At 45.0% G+C, this 25,343-nt stretch overlaps 1 protein-coding gene, 1 non-coding gene and 1 pseudogene across 2 annotated transcripts; 2 read left to right on the top strand and 1 right to left on the bottom strand.

The window, feature by feature from the left end:
- Positions 1-10,127: 10,127 nt before the first annotated feature.
- LOC123080208 (uncharacterized) lies at positions 10,128-12,706 on the top strand. Its single transcript, XM_044503103.1, has 3 exons — positions 10,128-10,388; positions 10,483-10,688; positions 12,165-12,706. The coding sequence occupies exons 1-3, from the start codon at positions 10,293-10,295 to the stop codon at positions 12,424-12,426; spliced, it is 564 nt and encodes a 187-aa protein (XP_044359038.1). The 5' UTR covers positions 10,128-10,292; the 3' UTR covers positions 12,427-12,706.
- A 5,024-nt stretch (positions 12,707-17,730) lies between these two features.
- Positions 17,731-19,004, top strand: LOC123080207 (ribosomal protein S2, mitochondrial-like; annotated as a pseudogene).
- Positions 19,005-24,877: 5,873 nt separating this feature from the next.
- Positions 24,878-24,951, bottom strand: TRNAD-GUC (transfer RNA aspartic acid (anticodon GUC)). Its single transcript has one exon. It is a non-coding gene; the product is annotated as a tRNA-Asp (tRNA).
- Positions 24,952-25,343: the final 392 nt, after the last annotated feature.

Genomic DNA, 25,343 nt, shown 5'->3' with positions numbered 1-25,343 from the left:
CGGGCCTGATGACTCTCTTCTGTGACAACACTTGAGCTATTGCCCTTGCCAAGGAGCCCAGGTTTCACAGGAAGACCAGGCATATCAAGCGTCGCTTCAACTCCATTCGTGAAAGTGTTCAAAATGTAGACATAGATATTTGTAAAGTACATACGGACCTGAATGTAGCAGATCCATTGACTAAACCTCTCCCTAGAGCAAAACATGATCAACACCAGGACGCTATGGGTGTTCGATTCATCACAATGTAACTAGATTATTGACTCTAGTGCAAGTGGGAGACTGTTGGAAATATGCCCTAGAGGCAATAATAAATGGTTATTATTATATTTCTTTGTTCATGATAATTGTCTATTGTTCATGCTATAATTGTATTATCCGGAAATCGTAATACATGTGTGAATACATAGACCACAACGTGTCCCTAGTGAGCCTCTAGTTGACTAGCTTGTTGATCAACAGATAGTCATGGGTTTCCTGACTATGGACATTGGATGTCATTGATAACGGGATCACATCATTAGGAGAATGATGTGATGGACAAGACCCAATCCTAAGCATAGCACAAAAGATCGTGTAGTTCGTTTGCTAGAGCTTTTCCAATGTCAAGTATCATTTCCTTAGACCATGAGATCGTGCAACTCCCGGATACCGTAGGAGTGCTTTGGGTGCACCAAACGTCACAACGTAACTGGGTGACTATAAAGGTACACTACGGGTATCTCCGAAAGTGTCTGTTGGGTTGGCACGGATCGAGACTGGGATTTGTCACTCCGTATGACGGAGAGGTATCTCTGGGCCCACTCGGTAATGCATCATCATAATGAGCTCAATGTGACTAAGGAGTTAGCCACGGGATCATGCATTACGGTACGAGTAAAGAGACTTGCCGGTAACGAGATTGAACAAGGTATTGGGATACCGACGATCGAATCTCGGGCAAGTAACATACCGATTGACAAAGGGAATTGCATACGGGATTGATTGAATCCTCGACATCGTGGTTCATCCGATGAGATCATCGTGGAACATGTGGGAGCCAACATGGGTATCCAGATCCCGCTGTTGGTTATTGACCGGAGAGGCGTCTCGGTCATGTCTGCATGTCTCCCGAACCCGTAGGGTCTACACACTTAAGGTTCGGTGACGCTAGGGTTGTAGAGATATGAGTATGCGGAAACCCGAAAGTTGTTTGGAGTCCCGGATGAGATCCCGGACGTCACGAGGAGTTCCGGAATGGTCCGGAGGTGAAGAATTATATATAGGAAGTCCAGTTTTGCCCACCGGGAAAGTTTCGGGGGTTATCGGTATTGTACCGGGACCACCGGAAGGGTCCCGGGGGTCCACCGGGTGGGGCCACCTATCCCGGAGGGCCCCATGGGCTGAAGTGGGAAGGGAACCAGCCCTTAATGGGCTGGGGCGCCCCCCATGGGCCTCCCCCTGCGCCTAGGGTTGGAAACCCTAAGGTGGGGGGCGCCCCACTTGACTTGGGGGGGGGGAGTTCCCCCCCCCCTTGGCCGCCGCCCCCCCATAGATGGGTTCTTGGCCGGCGACACCCTCCTAGGGGGCCTATATAAAGGGGGGGAGGGAGGGCAGCAACACCACAGCCCTTGGCGCCTCCCTCCTCCCCTGCAACACCTCTCCCTCTCGCAGAAGCTTGGCGAAGCCCTGCCGAGATCCCGCTACATCCACCACCACGCCGTCGTGCTGCTGGATCTCCATCAACCTCTCCTTCCCCCTTGCTGGATCAAGAAGGAGGAGACGTCGCTGCTCCGTACGTGTGTTGAACGCGGAGGTGTCGTCCATTCGGCACTCGGTCATCGGTGATTTGGATCACGGCGAGTACGACTCCATCAACCCCGTTCATTGGAACGCTTCCGCTCGCGATCTACAAGGGTATGTAGATGCACTCCTTTCCCCTCGTTGCTAGTATACTCCATAGATGGATCTTGGTGATGCGTAGGAAATTTTAAAATTCTGCTACGATCCCCAACAGTGGCATCATGAGCCAGGCCTATGCGTAGTTACTATGCACGAGTAGAACACAAAGCAGTTGTGGGCGTAGATGTTGCCAATTATTCTTGCCGCTACTAGTCTTATCTTGTTTCGGCGGTATTGTGGGATGAAGCGGCCCGGACCGACCTTACACGTACGCTTACGTGAGACAGGTTCCACCGACTGACATGCACTAGTTGCATAAGGTGGCTAGCGGGTGTCTGTCTCTCCTACTTTAGTCGGAACGGATTCGATGAAAAGGGTCCTTATGAAGGGTAAATAGAAATTGGCATATCACGTTGTGGTTTTACGTAGGTAAGAAACGTTCTTGCTAGAAACCTATACAAGCCACGTAAAAACTTGCAACAACAATTAGAGGACGTCTAACTTGTTTTTGCAGCATGTGCTATGTGATGTGATATGGCCAGAAGATGTGATGAATGATATATGTGATGTATGAGATTGATCATATTCTTGTAATAGGAATCACGACTTGCATGTCGATGAGTATGACAACCGGCAGGAGCCATAGGAGTTGTCTTTATTTTTTGTATGACCTGCGTGTCATTGAATAACGCCATGTAAATTACTTTACTTTGTTGCTAAACGCGTTAGCCATAGAAGTAGAAGTAATCGTTGGCGTGACAACTTCATGAAGACACGATGATGGAGATCATGGTGTCATGCCGGTGACGAAGATGATCATGGCGCCCCGAAGATGGAGATCAAAGGAGCAAAATGATATTGGCCATATCATGTCACTATTTGATTGCATGTGATGTTTATCATGTTTTGCATCTTATTTGCTTAGAACGACGGTAGTAAGTAAGATGATCCCTTATAATAATTTCAAGAAAGTGTTCCCCCTAACTGTGCACCGTTGCGAAGGTTCGTTGTTTCGAAGCACCACGTGATGATCGGGTGTGATAGATTCTAACGTTCGCATACAACGGGTGTTGACGAGCCTAGCATGTACAGACATGGCCTCGGAACACACGCAATACACTTAGGTTGACTTGACGAGCCTAGCATGTACAGACATGGCCTCGGAACACGGAAGACCGAAAGGTCGAGCATGAGTCGTATAGAAGATACGATCAACATGGAGATGTTCACCGATCTTGACTAGTCCGTCTCACGTGATGATCGGACACGGCCTAGTTAACTCGGATCATGTTTCACTTAGATGACTAGAGGGATGTCTATCTGAGTGGGAGTTCATTGAATAATTTGATTAGATGAACTTAATTATCATGAACTTAGTCTAAAATCTTTACAATATGTCTTGTAGATCAAATGGCCCACGTTGTCCTCAACTTCAACGCGTTCCTAGAGAAAACCAAGCTGAAAGATGATGGCAGCAACTATACGGACTGGGTCCGGAACCTGAGGATCATCCTCATAGCTGCCAAGAAAGATTATGTCCTAGAAGCACCGCTAGGTGAAGCACCCATCCCAGAGAACCAAGACGTTATGAACGCTTGGCAATCACGTGCTGATGATTACTCCCTCGTTCAGTGCGGCATGCTTTACAGCTTAGAACCGGGTCTCCAAAAGCGTTTTGAGAAACATGGAGCATATGAGATGTTCGAAGAGCTGAAAATGGTTTTCCAAGCTTATGCCCGGGTCGAGAGATATGAAGTCTCCGACAAGTTCTTCAGCTGTAAGATGGAGGAAAATAGTTCTGTCAGTGAGCACATACTCAGAATGTCTGGGTTACACAACCGCTTGTCTCAGCTGGGAGTTAATCTCCCGGATGACGCGGTCATTGACAGAATCCTTCAGTCGCTTCCACCAAGCTACAAGAGCTTTGTGATGAACTTCAATATGCAGGGGATGGAAAAGACCATTCCCGAGGTATATTCAATGCTGAAATCAGCGGAGGTGGAGATCAGAAAGGAACATCAAGTGTTGATGGTGAATAAAACCACTAAGTTCAAGAAGGGCAAGGGTAAGAAGAACTTCAAGAAGGACGGCAAGGGAGTTGCTGCGCCCGGTAAGCCAGTTGCCGGGAAGAAGTCAAAGAATGGACCCAAGCCTGAGACTGAGTGCTTTTATTGCAAGGGAAGTGGTCACTGGAAGCGGAACTGCCCCAAATACTTAGCGGACAAGAAGGCCGGCAACACCAAAGGTATATGTGATATACATGTAATTGATGTGTACCTTACCAGTACTCGTAGTAGCTCCTGGGTATTTGATACCGGTGCGGTTGCTCATATTTGTAACTCAAAACAGGAGCTGCGGAATAAGCGGAGACTGGCGAAGGACGAGGTGACGATGCGCGTCGGGAATGGTTCCAAGGTCGATGTGATCGCCGTCGGCACGCTGCCTCTGCATTTACCTACGGGATTAGTTTTAAACCTCAATAATTGTTATTTAGTGCCAGCTTTGAGCATGAACATTGTATCTGGATCTCGTTTAATTCGAGATGGCTACTCATTTAAATCCGAGAATAATGGTTGTTCTATTTATATGAGAGATATGTTTTATGGTCATGCCCCGCTGGTCAATGGTTTATTCTTGATGAATCTCGAACGTGATGTTACACATATTCATAGTGTGAATACCAAAAGATGTAAAGTTGATAACGATAGTCCCACATACTTGTGGCACTGCCGCCTTGGTCACATTGGTGTCAAGCGTATGAAGAAGCTCCATGCAGATGGACTTTTGGAGTCTCTTGATTACGAATCATTTGACACGTGCGAACCATGCCTCATGGGTAAGATGACCAAGACTCCGTTCTCCGGAACAATGGAGCGAGCAACCAACTTATTGGAAATCATACATACCGATGTGTGCGGTCCAATGAGTGTTGAGGCTCGCGGAGGATATCGTTATGTTCTCACTCTCACTGATGATTTAAGTAGATATGGGTATGTCTACCTAATGAAACACAAGTCTGAAACCTTTGAAAAGTTCAAGGAATTTCAGAGTGAGGTTGAGAATCAACGTGACAGGAAAATAAAGTTCCTACGATCAGATCGTGGAGGAGAATATTTAAGTCACGAATTTGGTACACACTTAAGGAAATGTGGAATCGTTTCACAACTCACGCCGCCTGGAACACCTCAGCGAAACGGTGTGTCCGAACGTCGTAATCGCACTCTATTGGATATGGTGCGATCTATGATGTCTCTTACCGATCTACCGCTCTCATTTTGGGGCTATGCTTTAGAGACTGCCGCATTCACTTTAAATAGGGCTCCGTCGAAATCCGTTGAGACGACACCGTATGAATTATGGTTTGGGAAGAAACCTAAGCTGTCGTTTCTAAAAGTTTGGGGATGCGATGCTTATGTCAAGAAACTTCAACCTGAAAAGCTCGAACCCAAGTCGGAAAAATGCGTCTTCATAGGATACCCTAAGGAAACTATTGGGTATACCTTCTACCTCAGATCCGAAGGCAAGATCTTTGTTGCCAAGAACGGGTCCTTTCTGGAGAAAGAGTTTCTCTCGAAAGAATTGAGTGGGAGGAAAGTGGAACTTGATGAGGTGATAGTCACCCCTTCCGAACCGGAAAGTAGCGCAGCGCGGGAAGATGTTCCTGTGGTGCCTACACCGACTGGGGAGGAAGTTAATGATGATGATCATGAAGCTTCGGATCAAGTTGCTGCTGAACTTCGAAGGTCCACAAGGACACGTTCCGCACCAGAGTGGTACGGCAATCCTGTCCTGGAAATCATGTTGTTAGACAACGGTGAACCTTCGAACTATGAAGAAGCGATGGCGGGCCCGGATTCCGACAAATGGCTAGAAGCCATGAAATCCGAGATAGGATCCATGTATGAAAACGAAGTATGGACTTTGACTGACTTGCCCGATGATCGGCGAGCCATAGAAAATAAATGGATCTTTAAGAAGAAGACAGACGCGGATGGTAATGTGACCATCTATAAGGCTCGACTTGTCGCTAAGGGTTATCGACAAGTTCAAGGGGTTGACTACGATGAGACTTTCTCACCCGTAGCGAAGCTGAAGTCCGTCCGAATCATGTTAGCAATTGCCGCATACTATGATTATGAGATATGGCAGATGGACGTCAAAACGGCATTCCTTAAGGAAGAATTGTATATGATGCAGCCGGAAGGTTTTGTCGATCCTAAGAATGCTAACAAAGTATGCAAGCTCCAGCGCTCAATCTATGGGCTGGTGCAAGCATCTCGGAGTTGGAACATTCGCTTTGATGAGATGATCAAAGCGTTTGGGTTTACACAGACTTATGGAGAAGCCTGTGTTTACAAGAAAGTGAGTGGGAGCTCTGTAGCATTTCTCATATTATATGTGGATGACATACTATTGATGGGAAATGATATAGAATTCTTGGAAAGTATAAAGGCCTATTTGAATAAGTGTTTTTCAATGAAGGACCTTGGAGAAGCTGCTTATATATTAGGCATCAAGATCTATAGAGATAGATCAAGACGCCTCATTGGTCTTTCACAGAGTACGTACCTTGACAAGATATTGAAGAAGTTCAATATGGATCAGTCCAAGAAGGGGTTCTTGCCTGTATTGCAAGGTGTGCAATTGAGCACGGCTCAATGCCCGACCACGGCAGAAGATAGAGAAAAGATGAGTGTCATCCCCTATGCCTCGGCCATAGGGTCTATTATGTATGCCATGCTGTGTACCAGACCTGATGTAAACCTTGCCGTAAGTTTGGTAGGAAGGTACCAAAGTAATCCCGGCATGGAACACTGGACAGCGGTCAAGAATATCCTGAAGTACCTGAAGAGGACTAAGGATATGTTTCTCGTTTATGGAGGTGACGAAGAGCTCGTCGTAAAGGGTTACGTCGACGCTAGCTTCGACACAGATCTGGATGACTCGAAGTCACAAACCGGATACGTGTATATTTTGAATGGAGGAGCAGTAAGCTGGTGCAGTTGCAAGCAAAGCGTCATGGCGGGATCTACATGTGAAGCGGAGTACATGGCGGCCTCAGAGGCAGCACAGGAAGCAGTCTGGATAAAGGAGTTCATTACCGACCTAGGGGTGATTCCCAATGCGTCGGGCCCGATGACTCTCTTCTGTGACAACACTGGAGCTATTGCCCTTGCCAAGGAGCCCAGGTTTCACAGGAAGACCAGGCATATCAAGCGTCGCTTCAACTCCATTCGTGAAAGTGTTCAAAATGCAGACATAGATATTTGTAAAGTACATACGGACCTGAATGTAGCAGATCCATTGACTAAACCTCTCCCTAGAGCAAAACATGATCAACACCAGGACGCTATGGGTGTTCGATTCATCACAATGTAACTAGATTATTGACTCTAGTGCAAGTGGGAGACTGTTGGAAATATGCCCTAGAGGCAATAATAAATGGTTATTATTATATTTCTTTGTTCATGATAATTGTCTATTGTTCATGCTATAATTATATTATCCGGAAATCGTAATACATGTGTGAATGTATAGACCACAACGTGTCCCTAGTGAGCCTGTAGTTGACTAGCTTGTTGATCAACAGATAGTCATGGGTTTCCTGACTATGGACATTGGATGTCATTGATAACGGGATCACATCATTAGGAGAATGATGTGATGGACAAGACCCAATCCTAAGCATAGCACAAAAGATCGTGTAGTTCGTTTGCTAGAGCTTTTCCAATGTCAAGTATCATTTCCTTAGACCATGAGATCGTGCAACTCCCGGATACCGTAGGAGTGCTTTGGGTGCACCAAACGTCACAACGTAACTGGGTGACTATAAAGGTACACTACGGGTATCTCCGAAAGTGTCTGTTGGGTTGGCACGGATCGAGACTGGGATTTATCACTCCGTATGACGGAGAGGTATCTCTGGGCCCACTCGGTAATGCATCATCATAATGAGCTCAATGTGACTAAGGAGTTAGCCACGGGATCATGCATTACGGTACGAGTAAAGAGACTTGCCGGTAGCGAGATTGAACAAGGTATTGGGATACCGACGATCGAATCTCGGGCAAGTAACATACCGATTGACAAAGGGAATTGCATACGGGATTGATTGAATCCTCGACATCGTGGTTCATCCGATGAGATCATCGTGGAACATGTGGGAGCCAACATGGGTATCCAGATCCCGCTGTTGGTTATTGACCGGAGAGGCGTCTCGGTCATGTCTGCATGTCTCCCGAACCCGAAGGGTCTACACACTTAAGGTTCGGTGACGCTAGGGTTGTAGAGATATGAGTATGCGGAAACCCGAAAGTTGTTCGGAGTCCGGGATGAGATCCCGGACGTCACGAGGAGTTCCGTAATGGTCCGGAGGTGAAGAATTATATATAGGAAGTCCAGTTTTGGCTACCGGGAAAGTTTCGGGGGTTATCGGTATTGTACCGGGACCACCGGAAAGGGTCCCGGGGGTCCACCGGGTGGGGCCACCTATCCCGGAGGGCCTCATGGGCTGAAGTGGGAAGGGAACCAGCCCTTAATGGGCTGGGGCGCCCCCCATGGGCCTCCCCCCTGCGCCTAGGGTTGGAAACCCTAGGGTGGGGGGCGCCCCACTTGACTTGGGGGGGGGGGGAGTTTCCCCCCCTTGGCCGCCCCCCCCATAGATGGGTTCTTGGCCGGCGCCCCCCCTCCTAGGGGGCCTATATAAAGGGGGGGGAGGGAGGGCAGCAACACCACAGCCCTTGGCGCCTCCCTCCTCCCCTGCAACACCTCTCCCTCTCGCAGAAGCTTGGCGAAGCCCTGCCGAGATCCCGCTACATCCACCACCACGCCGTCGTGCTGCTGGATCTCCATCAACCTCTCCTTCCCCCTTGCTGGATCAAGAAGGAGGAGACGTCGCTGCTCCGTACGTGTGTTGAATGCGGAGGTGCCGTCCGTTCGGCACTCGGTCATCGGTGATTTGGATCACGGCGAGTACGACTCCATCAACCCCGTTCATTGGAACGCTTCCGCTCGCGATCTACAAGGGTATGTAGATGCACTCCTTTCTTTGCTAGTATACTCCATAGATGGATCTTGGTGATGTGTAGGAAATTTTAAAATTCTGCTACGATCCCCAACAGGAATTTTCTCATGTACCTTTTTGCCATATCCGTGATCTTTGTAAAGAGTAGATACTCCTCTTTGTTGTCTTTATGGGTTTCAACGTGAAAACCATTTTTACGGATATCTCGATAACTGATTAGGGTACATGAAGAGTCGGGATACAATAAAGCATTTTCAATTGTCACTTGTGTACCACTTAGGAGAGTAAATATGGTACGTCGAGTGCCAACAATCACCGCATCGCGTCCAGCGATAGTTAAAATATCTCCATTCATCTTTTTCAAAGTTTAAAAATATTTCATCTCCCTCAGTATGGAGTTTGTGGTACCACTGTCCACAAGGCATAATTCCTCTTCGACCGGATTGTCCCGTTAGAGAACGACGAGTCTCGATCTCTTCCTTTTCTCCGTTGTTCGCTCTCTCTGGTGGTTCTAGCGTGCGTGATAACGTGTTCTGAAGTGAATGGAAAACTTCTATTGATCGATCATTGGAAAGTACAATCTATATGCTCCGAAGAGACACGACGATCAGAGGAGATGCGTCGGTTCCAGGGAGAGATGGGAGAGGCGTCGGTTGCGGGAGGAATCGCTCGACTGTTTGGGCAAGGGGAGATCTTCCCCTAATTACATATATTGTAATTAATCTTAACATATACTACATTCGTTCCTAAATATAAGGGGGTGTTTGGTTCCAGGGACTTTTTTGTGTTAGAACTAGAAAAAGTCCCTAGCAAACCAAACAGGGTGGGACTTTTTGGGTCTTTTTGCTAAAAGTTCTTAGAAGCACCTCCTTGAGAGTCTTTTTCAAAAAGTCCTAGGACTAGAGAACCAAACACCACCTAAGTCTTTTTAGAGATTCAACTACGGATTACATATGGAGTAAAATGAGTGAATCTACACTCTAAAATATGTTTATATACATTCGTATGTAGTTCGTAATGGAATCTCTAGAAAGACTTATATTTAGGAACGGAGGGAGTACTGTATGACTCATTCTGTCCCACTTGAGCCAAGGAGGTTGGTCGTGCATTTAAAAACGAAAAAAAGAAAAATGGTTGGTCGCGGTCATTCGGGGCCGCTCCACGCTCCCCCCGCCGTTAGGCAGTCCACTTCACTCACCTCCCCAGCCAACTAACCGGATCATTTTTCTTTTTCTTGGGAAGCACCAACCCCAGATCTGCGTCTGTATTAGCCAGCTCGCACTACGCCGACGCCGGCGTCACCGACACGAAACCGCGACCTTTTAACCTGCTCCACGCCTCACTTTCCCCAGCAGAGCAAGCAACCACCTCGGAGAGACAGAGGGCAATGGCAATGGCGTCCATCGTCGTGCAGGTGTCCGCCCTGCTCCTCAACCTCATCGCCTTCGGCCTCGCCGTCGCCGCCGAGCAGCGCCGCAGCAAGGCAAGCCCTGCACCCGCACGCCCAGAAGCCCGCCTGATCTCGTGAGTCGTGACCGCCCTGCTGATCTAACTCACGCGAAATGGGGCCTGCGCAGGCCACGGTGACGCCGGATCTGGCCAAGGAGTACGACTACTGCTTCTACGACTCCGACGTCGCCACCGGCTACGGCGTCGGCGCGCTGCTCCTCCTCGTCGCCGCGCAGGCCGTCGTCATGCTCGCCAGCCGGTGCTTCTGCTGCGGGCGCGGGCTCAAGCCGGGGGGCTCGCGCGCCTGCGCCCTCATGCTCTTCCTCTTCTCATGGTAAGCTATTTGTTACAGTATGTTTAAGTTATGTGCCTCGTTGCTCGCATGACGTAGCTCATAATCAGCCAACAAATATTGAAGTTTCCTTTCCACTCCCTTGTCTTCTGATATTTGTGGCCGTCAGTTCAGTCTTCCGCTTTTACAGCAATTTGAAATTAGTTAGATCTAGCCATGTGGCCTGAATTTACTGATGCCGCTCAAGCCTTCACTTCAGATCTAAAGTGAGGTTGAGTTTGGGGTTCATATCTCTGTGTGCGTGTCGATTCTACTGCTGGCTTGTTTCGTGTTGGGTTGGCTATTAATTTCAAGCTAAGAATTAGTTTACTACTATACTAACTAGAGTCGAGTGCCTTCTGAAGTCTGAACTAGGTGCCTGCTGCGGCCTAATTTGGTTAGCCTGGAAGGATGACAAGATCAAAATTTACCTTGCTCGGTAGTACTGTATTTGCCAAGGCTGAACAGTTGAGGGTTCTCTGTTTGTGCTAAATTCAGTAGTTGTTGACAGTTCTGTTATGGAGATGCAGAATTGTGCAGGTACCTTAGATCTGTTATAAGTTGGGTATATAGAATCTCTTGACTGAACGAAATTTTGGCACAAAACTGGTGCTGTGTTATACTATAGTAGGAGTAGCTCTTATTGAACTGGTACTGTTGTTCCTTTTTCTCGGCAGCCTTGAGCTCCTCCTCTTCTTCTATGTTTCCTCCATAATCTCCATCTCCTCCTTGAAATGATCCCACCGCTGGGAGCCCGTCTCCAGTATCACCTCCATCACCCGCTTCCCTGCAGGTAGTAGAAAAGCTCCTCATTTTTCTTTCCTCTAATGTTAATGAGATCTTCTGTAGTATCCTCTTATTTCATACTCAGTACCTGTGTAGCTGTGCTAACCACTAGCAACAGCTGTACCGTTACAGTAAATTAATGTCAACATGTTTATATGCTCATCTCTTTTGACCAGAGGTGAGAGCACATGCTTCAGTTAAGTTTTTCAATGAACTGTCGAACTACTTCAGTTTTTTTAGCACTGTGTGACTGAATTGTTTATCTGGTATTCCTTGAAATCATGCATTATTGGGATTTTCTAAACAGTTCTCAAGTCAACGCCAATAAATGGCTTCGCTTCCTTGGTGTCCTGAGCTAGCCCAGCCTTGAACTAATTTAGACATGCCATTGTCTGACCATCCTCACCGGTTTGGAACCGGTTTCACTTGTTGGACTGTTTCTGATTGCTGCTTCTTGTGTCCCTCAATGCATATATTGAAACTTGAACTTGGTGCGCTTTCACCTTATTGCTGTTGTCTGACACCGACATGACCAAATGTTTTTCAGTACCTAGAGGTTTCGTTGAGATTCTCTAACTCTAAGTCAGGTGACTTAGCAGTCAGGATCTGCGCCCAACTTGTATCAACCAAGTCATTCCAATTGCAATTCCCTAAGAAATTTTCATCAACAAGACGATTGCTTCCCATTTGCAGGTTGACCTTCCTCGTCGCAGCGGCGTGTTTGCTGGCGGGATCAGTCCGTAATGCATACCACACCCGGTACAGGGGGATCTTCAACGGTGACCCGCTCTCTTGCGAGACGCTGCGCAAGGGCGTCTTCGCTGCCGGTGCAGCCTTCACCTTCTTCACGGCCATCCTCAGCGAGTTCTACTACATCAGCTACTCCAAATCCCGGGATGCCGCCGGCGGCGCTCCATACGGCGGCTCCAGCATCGGCATGGGCCCTTATAATTAAGGAGCTTGGTTCTGGAGGTTTATGGAAAGGTTCAGTCCGTTTCACTTTCAGGGCGGATCATGCATATGTAGTTCGTGGAGTGCGGTGTTCTTGTTTTTTTTTTTATAAAGGTGTTCTTGTTAACATTAGAGTGGTAGATACGGTGGAAATGAGTTCGCTGTCTTCACTAGTTATGTATGAGATTGCCTGGTTGTTCCATGTATGAGAACAAAGTATGGACTTTGGTTGACTTGCCCGATGATCGGCAAGCCATTGAGAATAAATGGATCTTTAAGAAGAAGACTGACGCTGACGATAATGTTACTGTCTATAAAGCTCGACTTGTTGCGAAAGGTTTTCGACAAGTTCAAGGGATTGACTACGATGAGACCTTCTCACCCGTAGCGATGCTTAAGTCTGTCCAAATTATGTTAGCAATTGCCGCATTTTATGATTATGAAATTTGGCAGATGGATGTAAAAACTGCATTCCTGAATGGATTTTTGGAAGAAGAGTTGTATATGATGCAACCAGAAGGTTTTGTCGATCCAAAGGGAGCTAACAAAGTGTGCAAGCTCCAGCGATCCATTTATGGACTGGTGCAAGCCTTTCGGAGTTGGAATAAACGCTTTGATAGTGTGATCAAAGCATTTGGTTTTGTACAGACTTTTGGAGAAGCCTGTATTTACAAGAAAGTGAGTGGGAGCTCTGTAGCATTTCTGATATTATATGTGGATGACATATTGTTTATTGGAAATAATATAGAATTTCTGGATAACATAAAGGGATACTTGAATAAGAGTTTTTCAATGAAAGACCTCGGTGAAGCTGCTTATATATTGGGCATCAAGATCTATAGAGATAGATCAAGACGCTTAATTGGACTTTCACAAAGCACATACCTTGACAAAGTTTTGAAGAAGTTCAAAATGGATCAAGCAAAGAAAGGGTTCTTGCCTGTGTTACAAGGTGTGAAGTTGAGTAAGACTCAACGCCCGACCACTGCAGAAGATAGAGAGAAGATGAAAGATGTTCCCTATGCTTCAGCCATAGGCTTTATCATGTATGCAATGCTATGTACCAGACCTGATGTGTGCCTTGCTATAAGTCTAGCAGGGAGGTACCAAAGTAATCCAGAAGTGGATCACTGGACAGCGGTCAAGAACATCCTGAAATACCTGAAAACGACTAAGGATATGTTTCTCGTTTATAGAGGTGACAAAGAGCTAGTCGTAAATGGTTACGTCGATGCAAGCTTTGACACTGATCCGGACGATTCTAAATCGCAAACCGGATACGTGTTTACATTGAACGGTGGAGCTGTCAGTTGGTGCAGTTCTAAACAAAGCGTCGTGGCGGGATCTACGTGTGAAGCGGAGTATATAGCTGCTTCGGAAGCAGCAAATGAAGGAGTCTGGATGAAGGAGTTCATATCCGATCTAGGTGTCATACCTAGTGCATCGGGTCCAATGAATTTTTTGTGTGACAATACTGGTGCAATTGCCTTGGTGAAGGAATCCAGATTTCACAAGAGAACCAAGCACATCAAGAGACGCTTCAATTCCATCCGGGACCTAGTCCAGGTGGGAGACATAGAAATTTGCAAGATACATACGGATCTGAATGTTGCAGACCTGTTGACTAAGCCTCTTCCACAGCAAAACATGATCAGCACCAAGGCTCCATGGGTGTTAGAATCATTACTGTGTAATCTAGATTATTGACTCTAGTGCAAGTGGGAGACTGAAGGAAATATGCCCTAGAGGCAATAATAAAGTTATTATTTATTTCCTTATATCATGATAAATGTTTATTATTCATGCTAGAATTGTATTAACCGGAAACATAATACTTGTGTGAATACATAGACAAACAGAGTGTCACTACTATGCCTCTACTTGACTAGCTCGTTGATCAAAGATGGTTATGTTTCCTAGCCATTGACATGAGTTGTCATTTGATTAACGGGATCACATCATTAGGAGAATGATGTGATTTACTTGACCCATTCCGTTAGCTTAGCACTCGATCGTTTAGTATGTTGCTATTGCTTTCTTCATGACTTATACATGTTCCTATGACTATGAGATTATGAAACTCCCGTTTACCGGAGGAACACTTTGTGTGCTACCAAACGTCACAACATAACTGGGTGATTATAAAGGTGCTCTACAAGTGTCTCCGAAGGTACTTGTTGGGTTGGCGTATTTCAAGATTAGGATTTGTCACTCCGATTGTCGGAGAGGTAATGCACATCACTTAAGCCTTGCAAGCATTGCAACTAATGAGTTAGTTGTGGGATGATGTATTACGGAACGAGTAAAGAGACTTGCCGGCAACGAGATTGAACTAGGTATTGAGATACCGACGATCGAATCTCGAGCAAGTAATATACCGATGACAAAGGGAACAACGTATGTTGTTATGCGGTCTGACCGATAAAGATCTTCGTAGAATATGTGGGAGCCAATATGAGCATCCAGGTTCCGCTATTGGTTATTGACCGGAGACATGTCTCGGTCATGTCTACATTGTTCTCGAACCCGTAGGGTCCGCACGCTTAAAGTTTCGATGACGGTTATATTATGAGTTTATATGTTTTGATGTACCGAAGGTTGTTTGGAGTCCCGGATGTGATCACGGACATGACGATGAGTCTCGAAATGGTCGAGACATGAATATTGATATATTGGAAGCCTATATTTGGATATCGGAAGTGTACCGGAGTACCGGAGGGGTTACCGGAACCCCCCGGGGGTTTAATGGGCCATAGTGGGCCTTAGTGGAGAAGAGGAGGGGCGGCCAGGGCAGGCCGCGCGCCCCCTCCCCCTCTAGTCCGAATTGGACAAGGAGGGGGGGCGGCGCCCCCCTTTCCTTCTTCTCCTCTTCCTCCTTCCCCCCTTCTCCTAATCCAACAAGGAAGGGAGGGAGTCCTACTCCCGGTGGGAGTAGGACTCCTCCTGGCGCGCCTCCTCCTGGCCGGCCGCACCTCCCCCTTGCTCCTTTATATACGGGGGCAGGGGGTACCCCAAAGACACAACAATTGATTTGATCTTTTAGCCGTGTGCGGTGCCCCCTTCCACCATAGTCCACCTCGATAATACTGTAGCGGTGCTTAGGCGAAGCCCTGCGTCAGTAGAACATCATCATCGTCACCATGCCGTCGTGCTGACGAAACTCTCCCTCAACACTCGGCTGGATCGAAGTTCGAGGGACGTCATCGGGCTGAACGTGTGCTGAACTCGGAGGTGCCGTGCGTTCGGTACTTGATCAGTCGGATCATGAAGACGTACGACTACATCAACCGCGTTGTGCTAAACGCTTCCGCTTTCGGTCTACGAGGGTACGTGGACAACACTCTCCCCTCTTGTTGCTATGCATCACCATGATCTTGTGTGTGCGTAGGAATTTTTTTGAAATTACTACGTTCCCCAACATGCGATTGCACCCGATCCGATGGTAGCGGGTCCGGCTGATACCCAGTGCTGATCAAACGACCGAGGGGAAGTGTTTTCCTTTAAAAAAAGTGATAGACATCACACGGGCGTGCCTGCCGCGTCTCTGCCCACTAGTATTTGGATAATGGCAACCGTTGTATCTACAAATCTTAATGAATGCCATATGACATTGCTACCACTCACCATCAAGTCTTCCGCAATTCGCAAAGCTCATGAACTGATGTGACATATGTGGTAAGCAATCAAAATCTGAATAGAATGATGAATATGAAACAATAACGAGATTCAGAGAAAAATACCATGATAAGACGTGAATTCATATATGCATTTATGTCCAGTATTAAATCGTCCAGTGAAATATACCACTAGCAATAAAAGTTCTATAGGTGCGGGCTCTCATCCAAAACAGAAGCAAAACATCAGAAGCTTCTCCTTAGCAACTTACGAGCACTTGATTATTATCGAAGTACATTACAAGTGAAGTGCATTTCAATTATTGCAGGCTATTTTTTCTATATATGCGAAATTTAAAATGCATTATGTTTATATATGCAATCAGAAAAAAATAAGAGGGCCATGGCAACACAAGGACATTCTACTATATATCTTTACCTAATATTAAAGGGAGGATTGTTTCTCCAGTTTTTTTGGTTTATGGTGGGACCCAGATAATTTTCGTATGTCCGAGGTGGTTTGTCGTGCGGGAGTTTTATCGTAGCGTTCAGAAGGCTACCACTAGACCAAACAAGACTTGGTGTTCATTTAGCCGCGCGAAATTTTAAATTAAGCGAATAGTCGCGCCAGATATTAAGAGGATTTCTTTTTAAAGTGAATATATTTTAGAACACGAAAATTTGCAAAGTTGTTAACAAAAATTTAAACTCAATTTTTTTTCAAAAGAAAAATATTTCTCTTTTTTTAACCTGAGTATTTTTTAAAACACAAACATTTTTTAAAACTAGGAGGTACTGTTGTGATTATTTTTCAAATTTGCAAAAATTTAAAAACTCAAATATATTTTGAACTTTAAATTTGAGAAGGCAAACATTTTAAAACATGATTTTTTAATCTATACTTATTAATAAAACTTGGGGAGTTTTTGAAATACGCCCACCTGATGCATTGTTTTAATTCAATTTATTAAACTAGGATATGGAAGGAATCTTTTTTCTCTGTCAAGTCTTCACGTACGACCAGTCTCACTCGCCCAGTGACACCCGTCAAAATGCATGAGGAGTCCAACTAAGATTTCATGGTCTATCTGACACAAACTACTCAGTTTACATGGTGACACTGACATATATTATTGCAGTGCTTTTCCCTATTATATTAGCTAGCTGATTAAAAAAACTTTGTTCAACGGTCTTGATCTTCGCCGGACACGAAGGCGGCTCAACAATCTAGCTGTTGGACCTGGCCAACCTTGGTTAGTGAAAACTGGTACTATGACCACCGACGACGAGGACGACAAAGATGACAAGCAGAAACATGTGTCTGGTGTTATATTGAAATGGAAGATGTGGACTTGAGGATGAGGTATTAGTCATGTTTATTATGTTATGGGCATGAGGGTGAGGTCTTTAGTCATGCTCAGTGGGTAAGGGCGTGTGAGGGCTGTTTTCACCCGTTGCAACGCACGGGCATGTTATGGGCATGTTTACCAGAGAAATGGATGACTGGCTGAGGGACATATTGATACTCCTTTTTTGCTCGATTGAGCTCTTTGAATCCGCTTCAACTAAATGCGTAAAATAGAGTAATTTCTTCAAAAGCCAGTTTCTTTCGAGAAGGCAGGAGGCCCATAGCGAGTTACAATAGTGCCAGTTCTTGTGCGGAAGGCCGTAATTCCGGTAACCTCGTCTGCTCTAAGAATGATCCGGGCTAGCCAGGCACATCACATCAAAGTTAGGTCATTTGTCAAAAACATGGCAAATAGCTCAGTTGGTTTGGTAAGGGAGCTATTCTCTCACTTAAACCACTCCCATATTAGGTATTCTATCTCGTCTTAAAGTTCCCCCGCATTACCCATAACTTACCACCTGTATCTCCGGAACTCAAATCACAAAATGACTATGCTTTCGATAGTCTGTACTAAATTACTTTGTACGAATGCACATCTCGGCCGTCGGGTAGCTGATCACCATTTCAAAGTCTATATCCGTGGTTCAAGAAATGGAATTGCTATTCTCGATTCAGACAAGACACTGATTTGTTTACGAAACGCTCTTCATTTTATAGGATCTCCCAGTCGTCAAAAAGGCCGTTCCTTCTTTTTAAAGACCAATCATTTATTTATTTATTTATGAGATAACGGAAGAAATGGCGAGCTATTTAAGAAATGTGAATTCTCATTGTTTCGATGATTCTCAATGGAAGATCGGGGCGTTTTTGACCAATTCTTTTGCAAATAAAAAAAGTTCCGTTCAAGAAAGAAGAAGATCAATTTTGGGTTGAACCAACAACCTGATTGTGTGGTTATTCTGAATGCAGATAGAAAGTCTTCGGTCATACTGGAAGCTGATCGATCACAAATATCTATTCCATCCTTAGTTGATTCTACGATCCCATGGGAATCCTATAAAAGAATCACTTATCCCATCCCAGCGAATGATCCTATACAGTTCGTATATCTATTTCGTCATTCGATCATGAAAACAGTGATTCTTGAACAGAATGCGATTAGTAGAGAAGCGCAATCTCTCAGAGTCACTTTGAGTACAGGGAAGTCCGCAGGAGGGATGAGATCCGCCTGCTACTCCACCTCTTCTTCTTCCCCAATAGACGAAGAAGAAAATAGGGCCAAGGCGCTATTGGAGATGCGCAAAAAATATCCATCGGGAGATGGCGCTGACGCTGACGCTAACGCTCGCAAGGCGGTTTTGCAGGCAATTTCTAAAAATACTTTTTTTTTTCGTTGAGCTCATAACCCGGTTTGGGCCGATTGACTCTGAGAGCGATCGAGGGGTCGCGGGCTCACACCTTGCTTTTGCGCATAGGATCGAAGAGATCCTAGAATTTAATGGAAAGAGCAACGGCTCTCTGAAAGACCTCATTGATCTTAAATTGGATTTGGAAGACGCCTTTAAAAGAGAGGAGATTCTACTTCCATAATTTTCCTCAAAAAAAGAGGCAAAGTCCTAGCGTGATACAAAAAGAAATAATGGGCAAGGGCGGGGAATGATAGGTTCATAGATGTGGAGTAATCAGTTCTTCATTTGAAGAGTTAGTTGGCTGGCCTACCGGCCCGCAGATGTAAAGAGGTTGCCCCCACCATCCTCTTGAACTGCGAAATCAAAGCGATTCCTGTTGATGGAAGAAAGGCTAATTTCGTTTGGTCCGATCCGCCTATGCCAGTTCGAGTCTGGCGAGTCGCTATCATCAGTTGCCCTAACTTTTTCTATTAGCTCATCTTGTCCATAGTGATATTTTGGAGAAGGAGCAATTACCAAAGTGAGAATGGTAGAAATAAGCAATCACGAAAGCTAGTGCTAGTTGTGGCTTTTTGTACTAATCTTGTTTGTTTGGTAGCTCGCATCAGCGGCTTTAAAAGGAATAGAAAATGAGGCTTTTTCCACCACACCAGGGGCGGGCATTACGCTCAAGCAGGGGAAGTCAATTTGACTGCTGCTCGAGAACCTGTTTGAACAAGAAGAAGTAGCATGGCTCCAGCGGGGCAGAGCCAATTGGCTACGACATGGTGACCGAAATACAAATTTTTTCCACCACTTTGCAATTGCAAGAAAAAAGAGGAATCTGATCAAGTACTTGATGAGCGATACTGGAGATCGAATAGAAGGTAATGACTTACTCGATGCACATATTTAGGGCTATTTCTCTCATCTGTTTAATACGCAATTCTCTTTGATAAGAAGGGTTCTCTTGTGTTCCAGGGTTGATTAAGCGTCTGGTGGAACAGGGATACATTGCGTGAGGCCAAATTGCCTGACGAATTGATGAATATGGCTCAATATAGACTGGTCCAGGTATACCAGTCAGTCTTGAGCCACCAGGATAGCCTTCCACATATCCTATTCCTCCCTTGAGTGGTAACTCTTTTCTAACCTTAGAATCCTGAACCAATTTGCTCCAAAGACTCTGTCATTGAAAGGAGTTCATAGGTTGATAAAATAGGTTTTCATGAAAACCACACGTAGATAGAAAAGGTAAGAGTTACACGTGCAAGAAGCGAGGAATACTGCTGGGAAGCCCGATTGAACCTGTCCTCATTCACTGCTATGTCCATATATTGGATGCCAAGCTTGAAAGGGTAATGGTCCGAGAGGATGGGGCCGTAGTCTTCTATTACGCATGCTACGCAGACGATATGGTCTTCGGCTTACCGAGAGGGGATAAGTCCACGCGAGTCACCCAGGGTCTCAAAAAGGTCTTAGCTAGAGTCCTTAGGGAGCTCCTACAGGGCTTCACTTCTACTGAAATTTCCAGAAAACAACCAGGGAGGCTACAAATTATCGGCTTGCCCCTGTCTCTGAAAAGTGAAGATCGGCTCCACGTGGGTATTCCATCCAAACGATGGGAGAAGAGGATGACACTTGTTCGTATTGAAAACCGGAGACGAAGGGAAAGAGGTTTGATTGGAACATGTTCTACAAGAACTCCTGTGTAGAACACGCCCGTATCTATTCTATGGGCTGGCTTCAGGCCAACCCTACTGCTGAAGTAGAAAGCATCATATTCCGTTTTTTCCAACACTTGATGAGGAACCGGGCGCAGAAATTCCTTGAAGAGAAGGGGATGCCTACAACCAATTCCTAAATAAAGGCATATGTCGAAAAGTGCAACTACTAATAGATTCAGTAAAGGAAGGCCCGGAACGGGCTGAGCTACTGCCGAAAATAGAAGAGGACGACTAGAGTAGAGGAGCCTAATTCCAATCCAAACAATTGACGAGGGAGTCTAATTATTTTTCCGTTCTTGATTGTTTCAATTGCACTTTCTTCATTGGAGGGTTGCTTGGAAAGTGCGATAGTTACGGTGCTTGGAGTATACGGATTGAATTCTTCCTTCTTCTATAGGTCTTTCTGGGCGGCGAGGCGGAAAGAAGGTGTAGAGAGGGAGAAGGTACATTAAAAAAGGATTTCTAAGGTAGAAAAGAGGCATCCACCAGTCATTGAGAACAGCTAATCCCGGAATTAGCAGGCCGGTATGCGAAGAGAATTCGGTATTGAATCCGCGAGGCCAGGTGAAGAAAAGTCCAATATGGGTGGATTACCTTTTTCTGAAGGATAAGTCTCTGGGGCTGACTGAACTGAATCTATAGCGTCAAGTAAGAAGCACGGTAGTCCAAGATGTACCTTGTGGGGTGGGGTACGAGTAGACCAGACCAATGATGAAAAGCATAGATACGAGCATGGCCTCCCTGTCTCAAAAGCAGGCCGCCAAGGGTGCTCGCATGAAGCATTTCTCACTCATAAATAAGTAGTTATCACAAATTTAGAAACATGCTCTGATTTCTCTTATCAAATTTCATTCAGATTTTCAAGTATTCGGAGTTGCTTGGGAAAAGGTCTAGTCAGGGTCGGTTCTGTTCGGAGTTTCGGGTTGATCGGAAAAAACACCCTAATTAAGACTTTTGTATAGTTTGTGTCAACCTGAGTTTGGTTAAGTGCCCGCCCGCCTAGATAGATACATAAGTGTCAGTTTGAATGAAGTCAAGTGTAAACCGTGCCAACAACGAGAAATTGAAGTGTAAATCTGGATGGTTTGAAGTGGAAACCTTAACATGGAAAAGTGTCTACCTCATTAGAAAAGCAAGTATCTACCGGCGATATATTGATTCGAGTATCAACCGGCGTCAACCAGTTGTCAAACTCCAAATATTTTGTTCGTAGGGGCATGAAGAAGTTGCTAAACCGGTTGTAAAGTGGCTCTGATAAAAACCATCATTGCTTTATTTTTTACTTTTCATCTAGTAACGTGCATGAATGGATATGGTGGGTAAGATTTGAAAACGTTTGACATCAACCGGGCTCTACTTTGCTTTTACTTTACTTCACTTGCCAGGTCATTGTTGTCGATATTGAGGTGAGGACTCTCTCTTTATTCTCGTTTTATTTCTCACTAAATATTGAGTCATTGAACGAATATTCGAGTAAATTCACCTTGTTTTTATGAAAGCAAGGATTGGGCTGGGTTGCTTATTCTTCATCACGGAGCAACCCGGTACCTTTTCTTAGGCGAGCGACTGAGACGAGAGCTTTCAATTATGCCATTTTGGTCAAATCCCAGGGCTCTTTCTGATTTGATTAAATACTTCTATGTTGTATGATAATAGAAAGTCAAGATCTCACTCGCTTTTTCTGCTTTGTATTCTCGGCTGTTGCCTTTTTCCACATCGATTGCTATAGGAGTTCCATCCTCAACCTATGTATGCTCAAAGAACTGGATCACGGAACTCTCAGCCCTTCGCCCCAAGGCTACGAAAATGTTTCTACTCCCTTTCCCTTCCCAACGTCATATCTTTCTTCGACAAGAAGGAAAGATCACTCTCTATCTAAATGATAGAACCACTAGCACGGTACCTTTCACATTGGTAAGTCAAATCCTGGTGAAGACATCACGAGCAATGACACGACGACATCATCTCCACTTCGTAGCCCATCGGTCTTCATTCATTGAAGCCAGGGCATTGACTGACTTTCAGCGATCGCTATAAGAAAGACATAAAAAAGTTCTCCTAAACCTGTTCCTTTCCGTTACTACTACTTGGAATTGGAAGTCTAGGAGTAGGACTAACCTTTTTCTTTCGTTTAAATAAAGTCGAGATGTAGCTTTCTCTATCTCAATAAATTATTCCACCTCCATTCATTGGAGAACAAAGCGTTATCTGATTAGATCCTTGCTTCAAACTCAACCGAATCAAGTTTCAAAAATAGATGTGGAAGAGGCAAAGGGAAGAGCGGGGTTGCCGAATTGTTTCTCAGAGCCGGACGAAACATCTATCTCTATTTACAATACCCTTACCCCCAAGAAAACTTTGTCGAAAAAGGTTGTCATCGTAATAGGGATTGCACCTCAACATGGCAGCCCTCAATTCTGCCAATTGTGTGTGACTTGTACTCTTCTAGGCTTCCTCTTTGCCTCAAGTGATTAAACTCATCAACTACACCAACCACATTTCTTACCTCAAACCTCTCTACAATCTCTTGAATTCACTCTTGCCAAGATACTTGTCCCCTATTCACTAAGAAACTGTTGTACCAGCTTTCAGCTCTCCCCCTAAGGTGCATAGCCGAAAGTTCTACCTTGTACCAATCCGTAACTTGGTACACCGAAAAGTAATGTTCACACTTTTGTATCCAAGACCTGGCCCCTTCAAATATTGGAAAATAAAATCTAGGAGGTTGATGTATCTGCTGCCCATATTGATATTGATTTTTCGGCCTTTGTTCTTGCAGGTATTGGTACGGGTCATGCTGTTGAGTTGGAAGCGGTTGGTTAAGGTAAGTATATATTGGCACTTCTGGTTTCATGGAATTTCCAGCATAGGGCAAAAGTATTGGTTGGGAAAATTGGAGGTATTGAATTGGGTCTTGGTTGTGGTGGTGGAGGTGCAGGATTAGGTATAATATTATCATGTTTTGAGCTGTGAGGAAGGCCATAGGTGGCTGGAAACAAGTGTTCGTGCCAAGGTTTTGAGGGGGATAGAGAGGGTTATTTTTGTGATTGGGTCTTTTAGTTGCTTTGCTACTAGAGGTCTAGGTGGTCAGGGGTTTAAAGGTCTGGAATAGGTGTGAGTGGTGGTCGTATTCAGTACTAATGGTACGGTAATTGGAGGTTCAGGCGGTTCAGGCCTAGGATAAGAGCTAGAGGCTTGTTGAGGGGTAGCCATGGTTTCAGCTTCACTAGCAACAGCTGGTAGGGACATTTGTTGTGGTGTTCTAGGAAAATGAACCATATTGCCCCTAGTTGTGTTAATTGAGCTATGCTCTTCTTGAACGCTCTGTGCCTTCAAAAAAGTAGTTTTGTTGCTTGCGCTTTAATTTAGGAGTTTCAACTTAACTAGCATATGTGCATTTGGGTTGTTGGCATATGTCGGCTACATACTAGATGCTTTTCCATCATTGTTCGACTTGCACAGAAACAATGGGTCCCTTCTGGTTTATTTTTCTCCCTCCAAGTTTGTTCTTCACTGTAATGTGTGTCAACTCAACAAGAGTGAGCACACCCTTCCTGCTGGTCTTCTTCAACCTTTGTCTGTTCCATTACAACCTGGGTCTTCTATTTCAATGGATTTTCTTGAGGCACTCCCCAAGTTTTATGGTTATAGCTCAATACTTGTGGTCGTGGACCGTTTCACTGGCTCATTTCATTCCTCTATCTCACCCTTTTAGCTGTATACCCTATCTTGTATCCAGTAGTAAGTCTACTCTTCTTACCCCTCTCCTCTACCTTTTGTGGCCCATCTATTAGCTTTTTGACCATCTTTGAGTCATAGCGAGACGGCTCTATCTCTTTTCACAAGTACAACTGTAAGTACAGTTGCGGGCGTCAACGATCAGCAGTACTGAGCTACGGAAAGTCTATCGACTTATAGCTACGGAAAGTCTATTGAAAGGACCTAATCAAAGGCTACTACAGCTATAACTAACCCGCCTATGGAATCTATTGGCTCGGCTGAACCGACATGAAATGAAAGAGAGGAAGGCGGAAGCTATTGGCAAATAGAGGGGGATGTTCTCCGTGTCTTTTAGCCCTCACTAGATGACAACTTGCTTACTTTTCACTTCTTCTTAAGCTTGGCAGACTAGTTCCTGACTGACTTGATAGTGCGATGAGCTTACTTGCTCTAGTTCTATCCTCAGGATTTACTTACCTGAGTACCTAGCACCGAGGATCGATGTAATTTACTTTCAAAAAGATGCTGTTGATGCTAACACGCATATAAATAGATGTTCCCCACTGCTTGCTCCTCTTACCCGAATGGGGTTATATGCCTTAGTGAAACTCAGGGTAAAGTGGCAGAGGTATGACCTCGGGAAGAAAGAAAGATCGGGCGGGGAAAACGGGGTTCGAACCCGCGACTTCTGGCGTGACAGACCAACACTCTAACCAACTGAGCTATTTCCCCCTTTCGTAATTACTATCGATTCAACAGTCACCTACCGGTTACCTTCGTAACTATACCAAATTAGGTGTACAACAGAATGCCCTTCGCCTTTAGTACTTTTCTTATATATATTATGTTATATACTAAATGTGTCAAAGCAATAGAACTTATTGAAAAAAACAAGCCCATATTTCTCAAAAAGGAGGAGAGGGTGCTCCCCCCAGAGAGAACCCCATTCTTTCAAGAAAGTTCTAATTAATTATGTAGAAAAAGAAATAAGGAAAATAGGAGTAAGCGAGTAGGGTCAACAAGATTCTAAACGAATACCACAAGTGACGGAACCGACGATGATGAAGAGATAAGGGGCGAAGGATATTTTTTCTATTATTCCAATTATTATTTATTGATTATCT

Source organism: Triticum aestivum, chromosome 3D, assembly GCF_018294505.1.
Source record: "Triticum aestivum cultivar Chinese Spring chromosome 3D, IWGSC CS RefSeq v2.1, whole genome shotgun sequence".
Classification (NCBI taxonomy): domain Eukaryota; kingdom Viridiplantae; phylum Streptophyta; class Magnoliopsida; order Poales; family Poaceae; genus Triticum; species Triticum aestivum.
This window is presented reverse-complemented; position numbering and strand designations above follow the sequence as displayed.

Coding starts and splice junctions, on each gene's coding strand:
- LOC123080208 (XM_044503103.1), top strand. CDS start 10,293: ATGGCAATGGCGTCCATCGTCGTGCAGGTGTCCGCCCTGCTCCTCAAC. Junction 10,389..10,482: donor CCGAGCAGCGCCGCAGCAAG/GCAAGCCCTGCA, acceptor GGGCCTGCGCAG/GCCACGGTGACGCCGGATCT. Junction 10,689..12,164: donor ATGCTCTTCCTCTTCTCATG/GTAAGCTATTTG, acceptor TCCCATTTGCAG/GTTGACCTTCCTCGTCGCAG.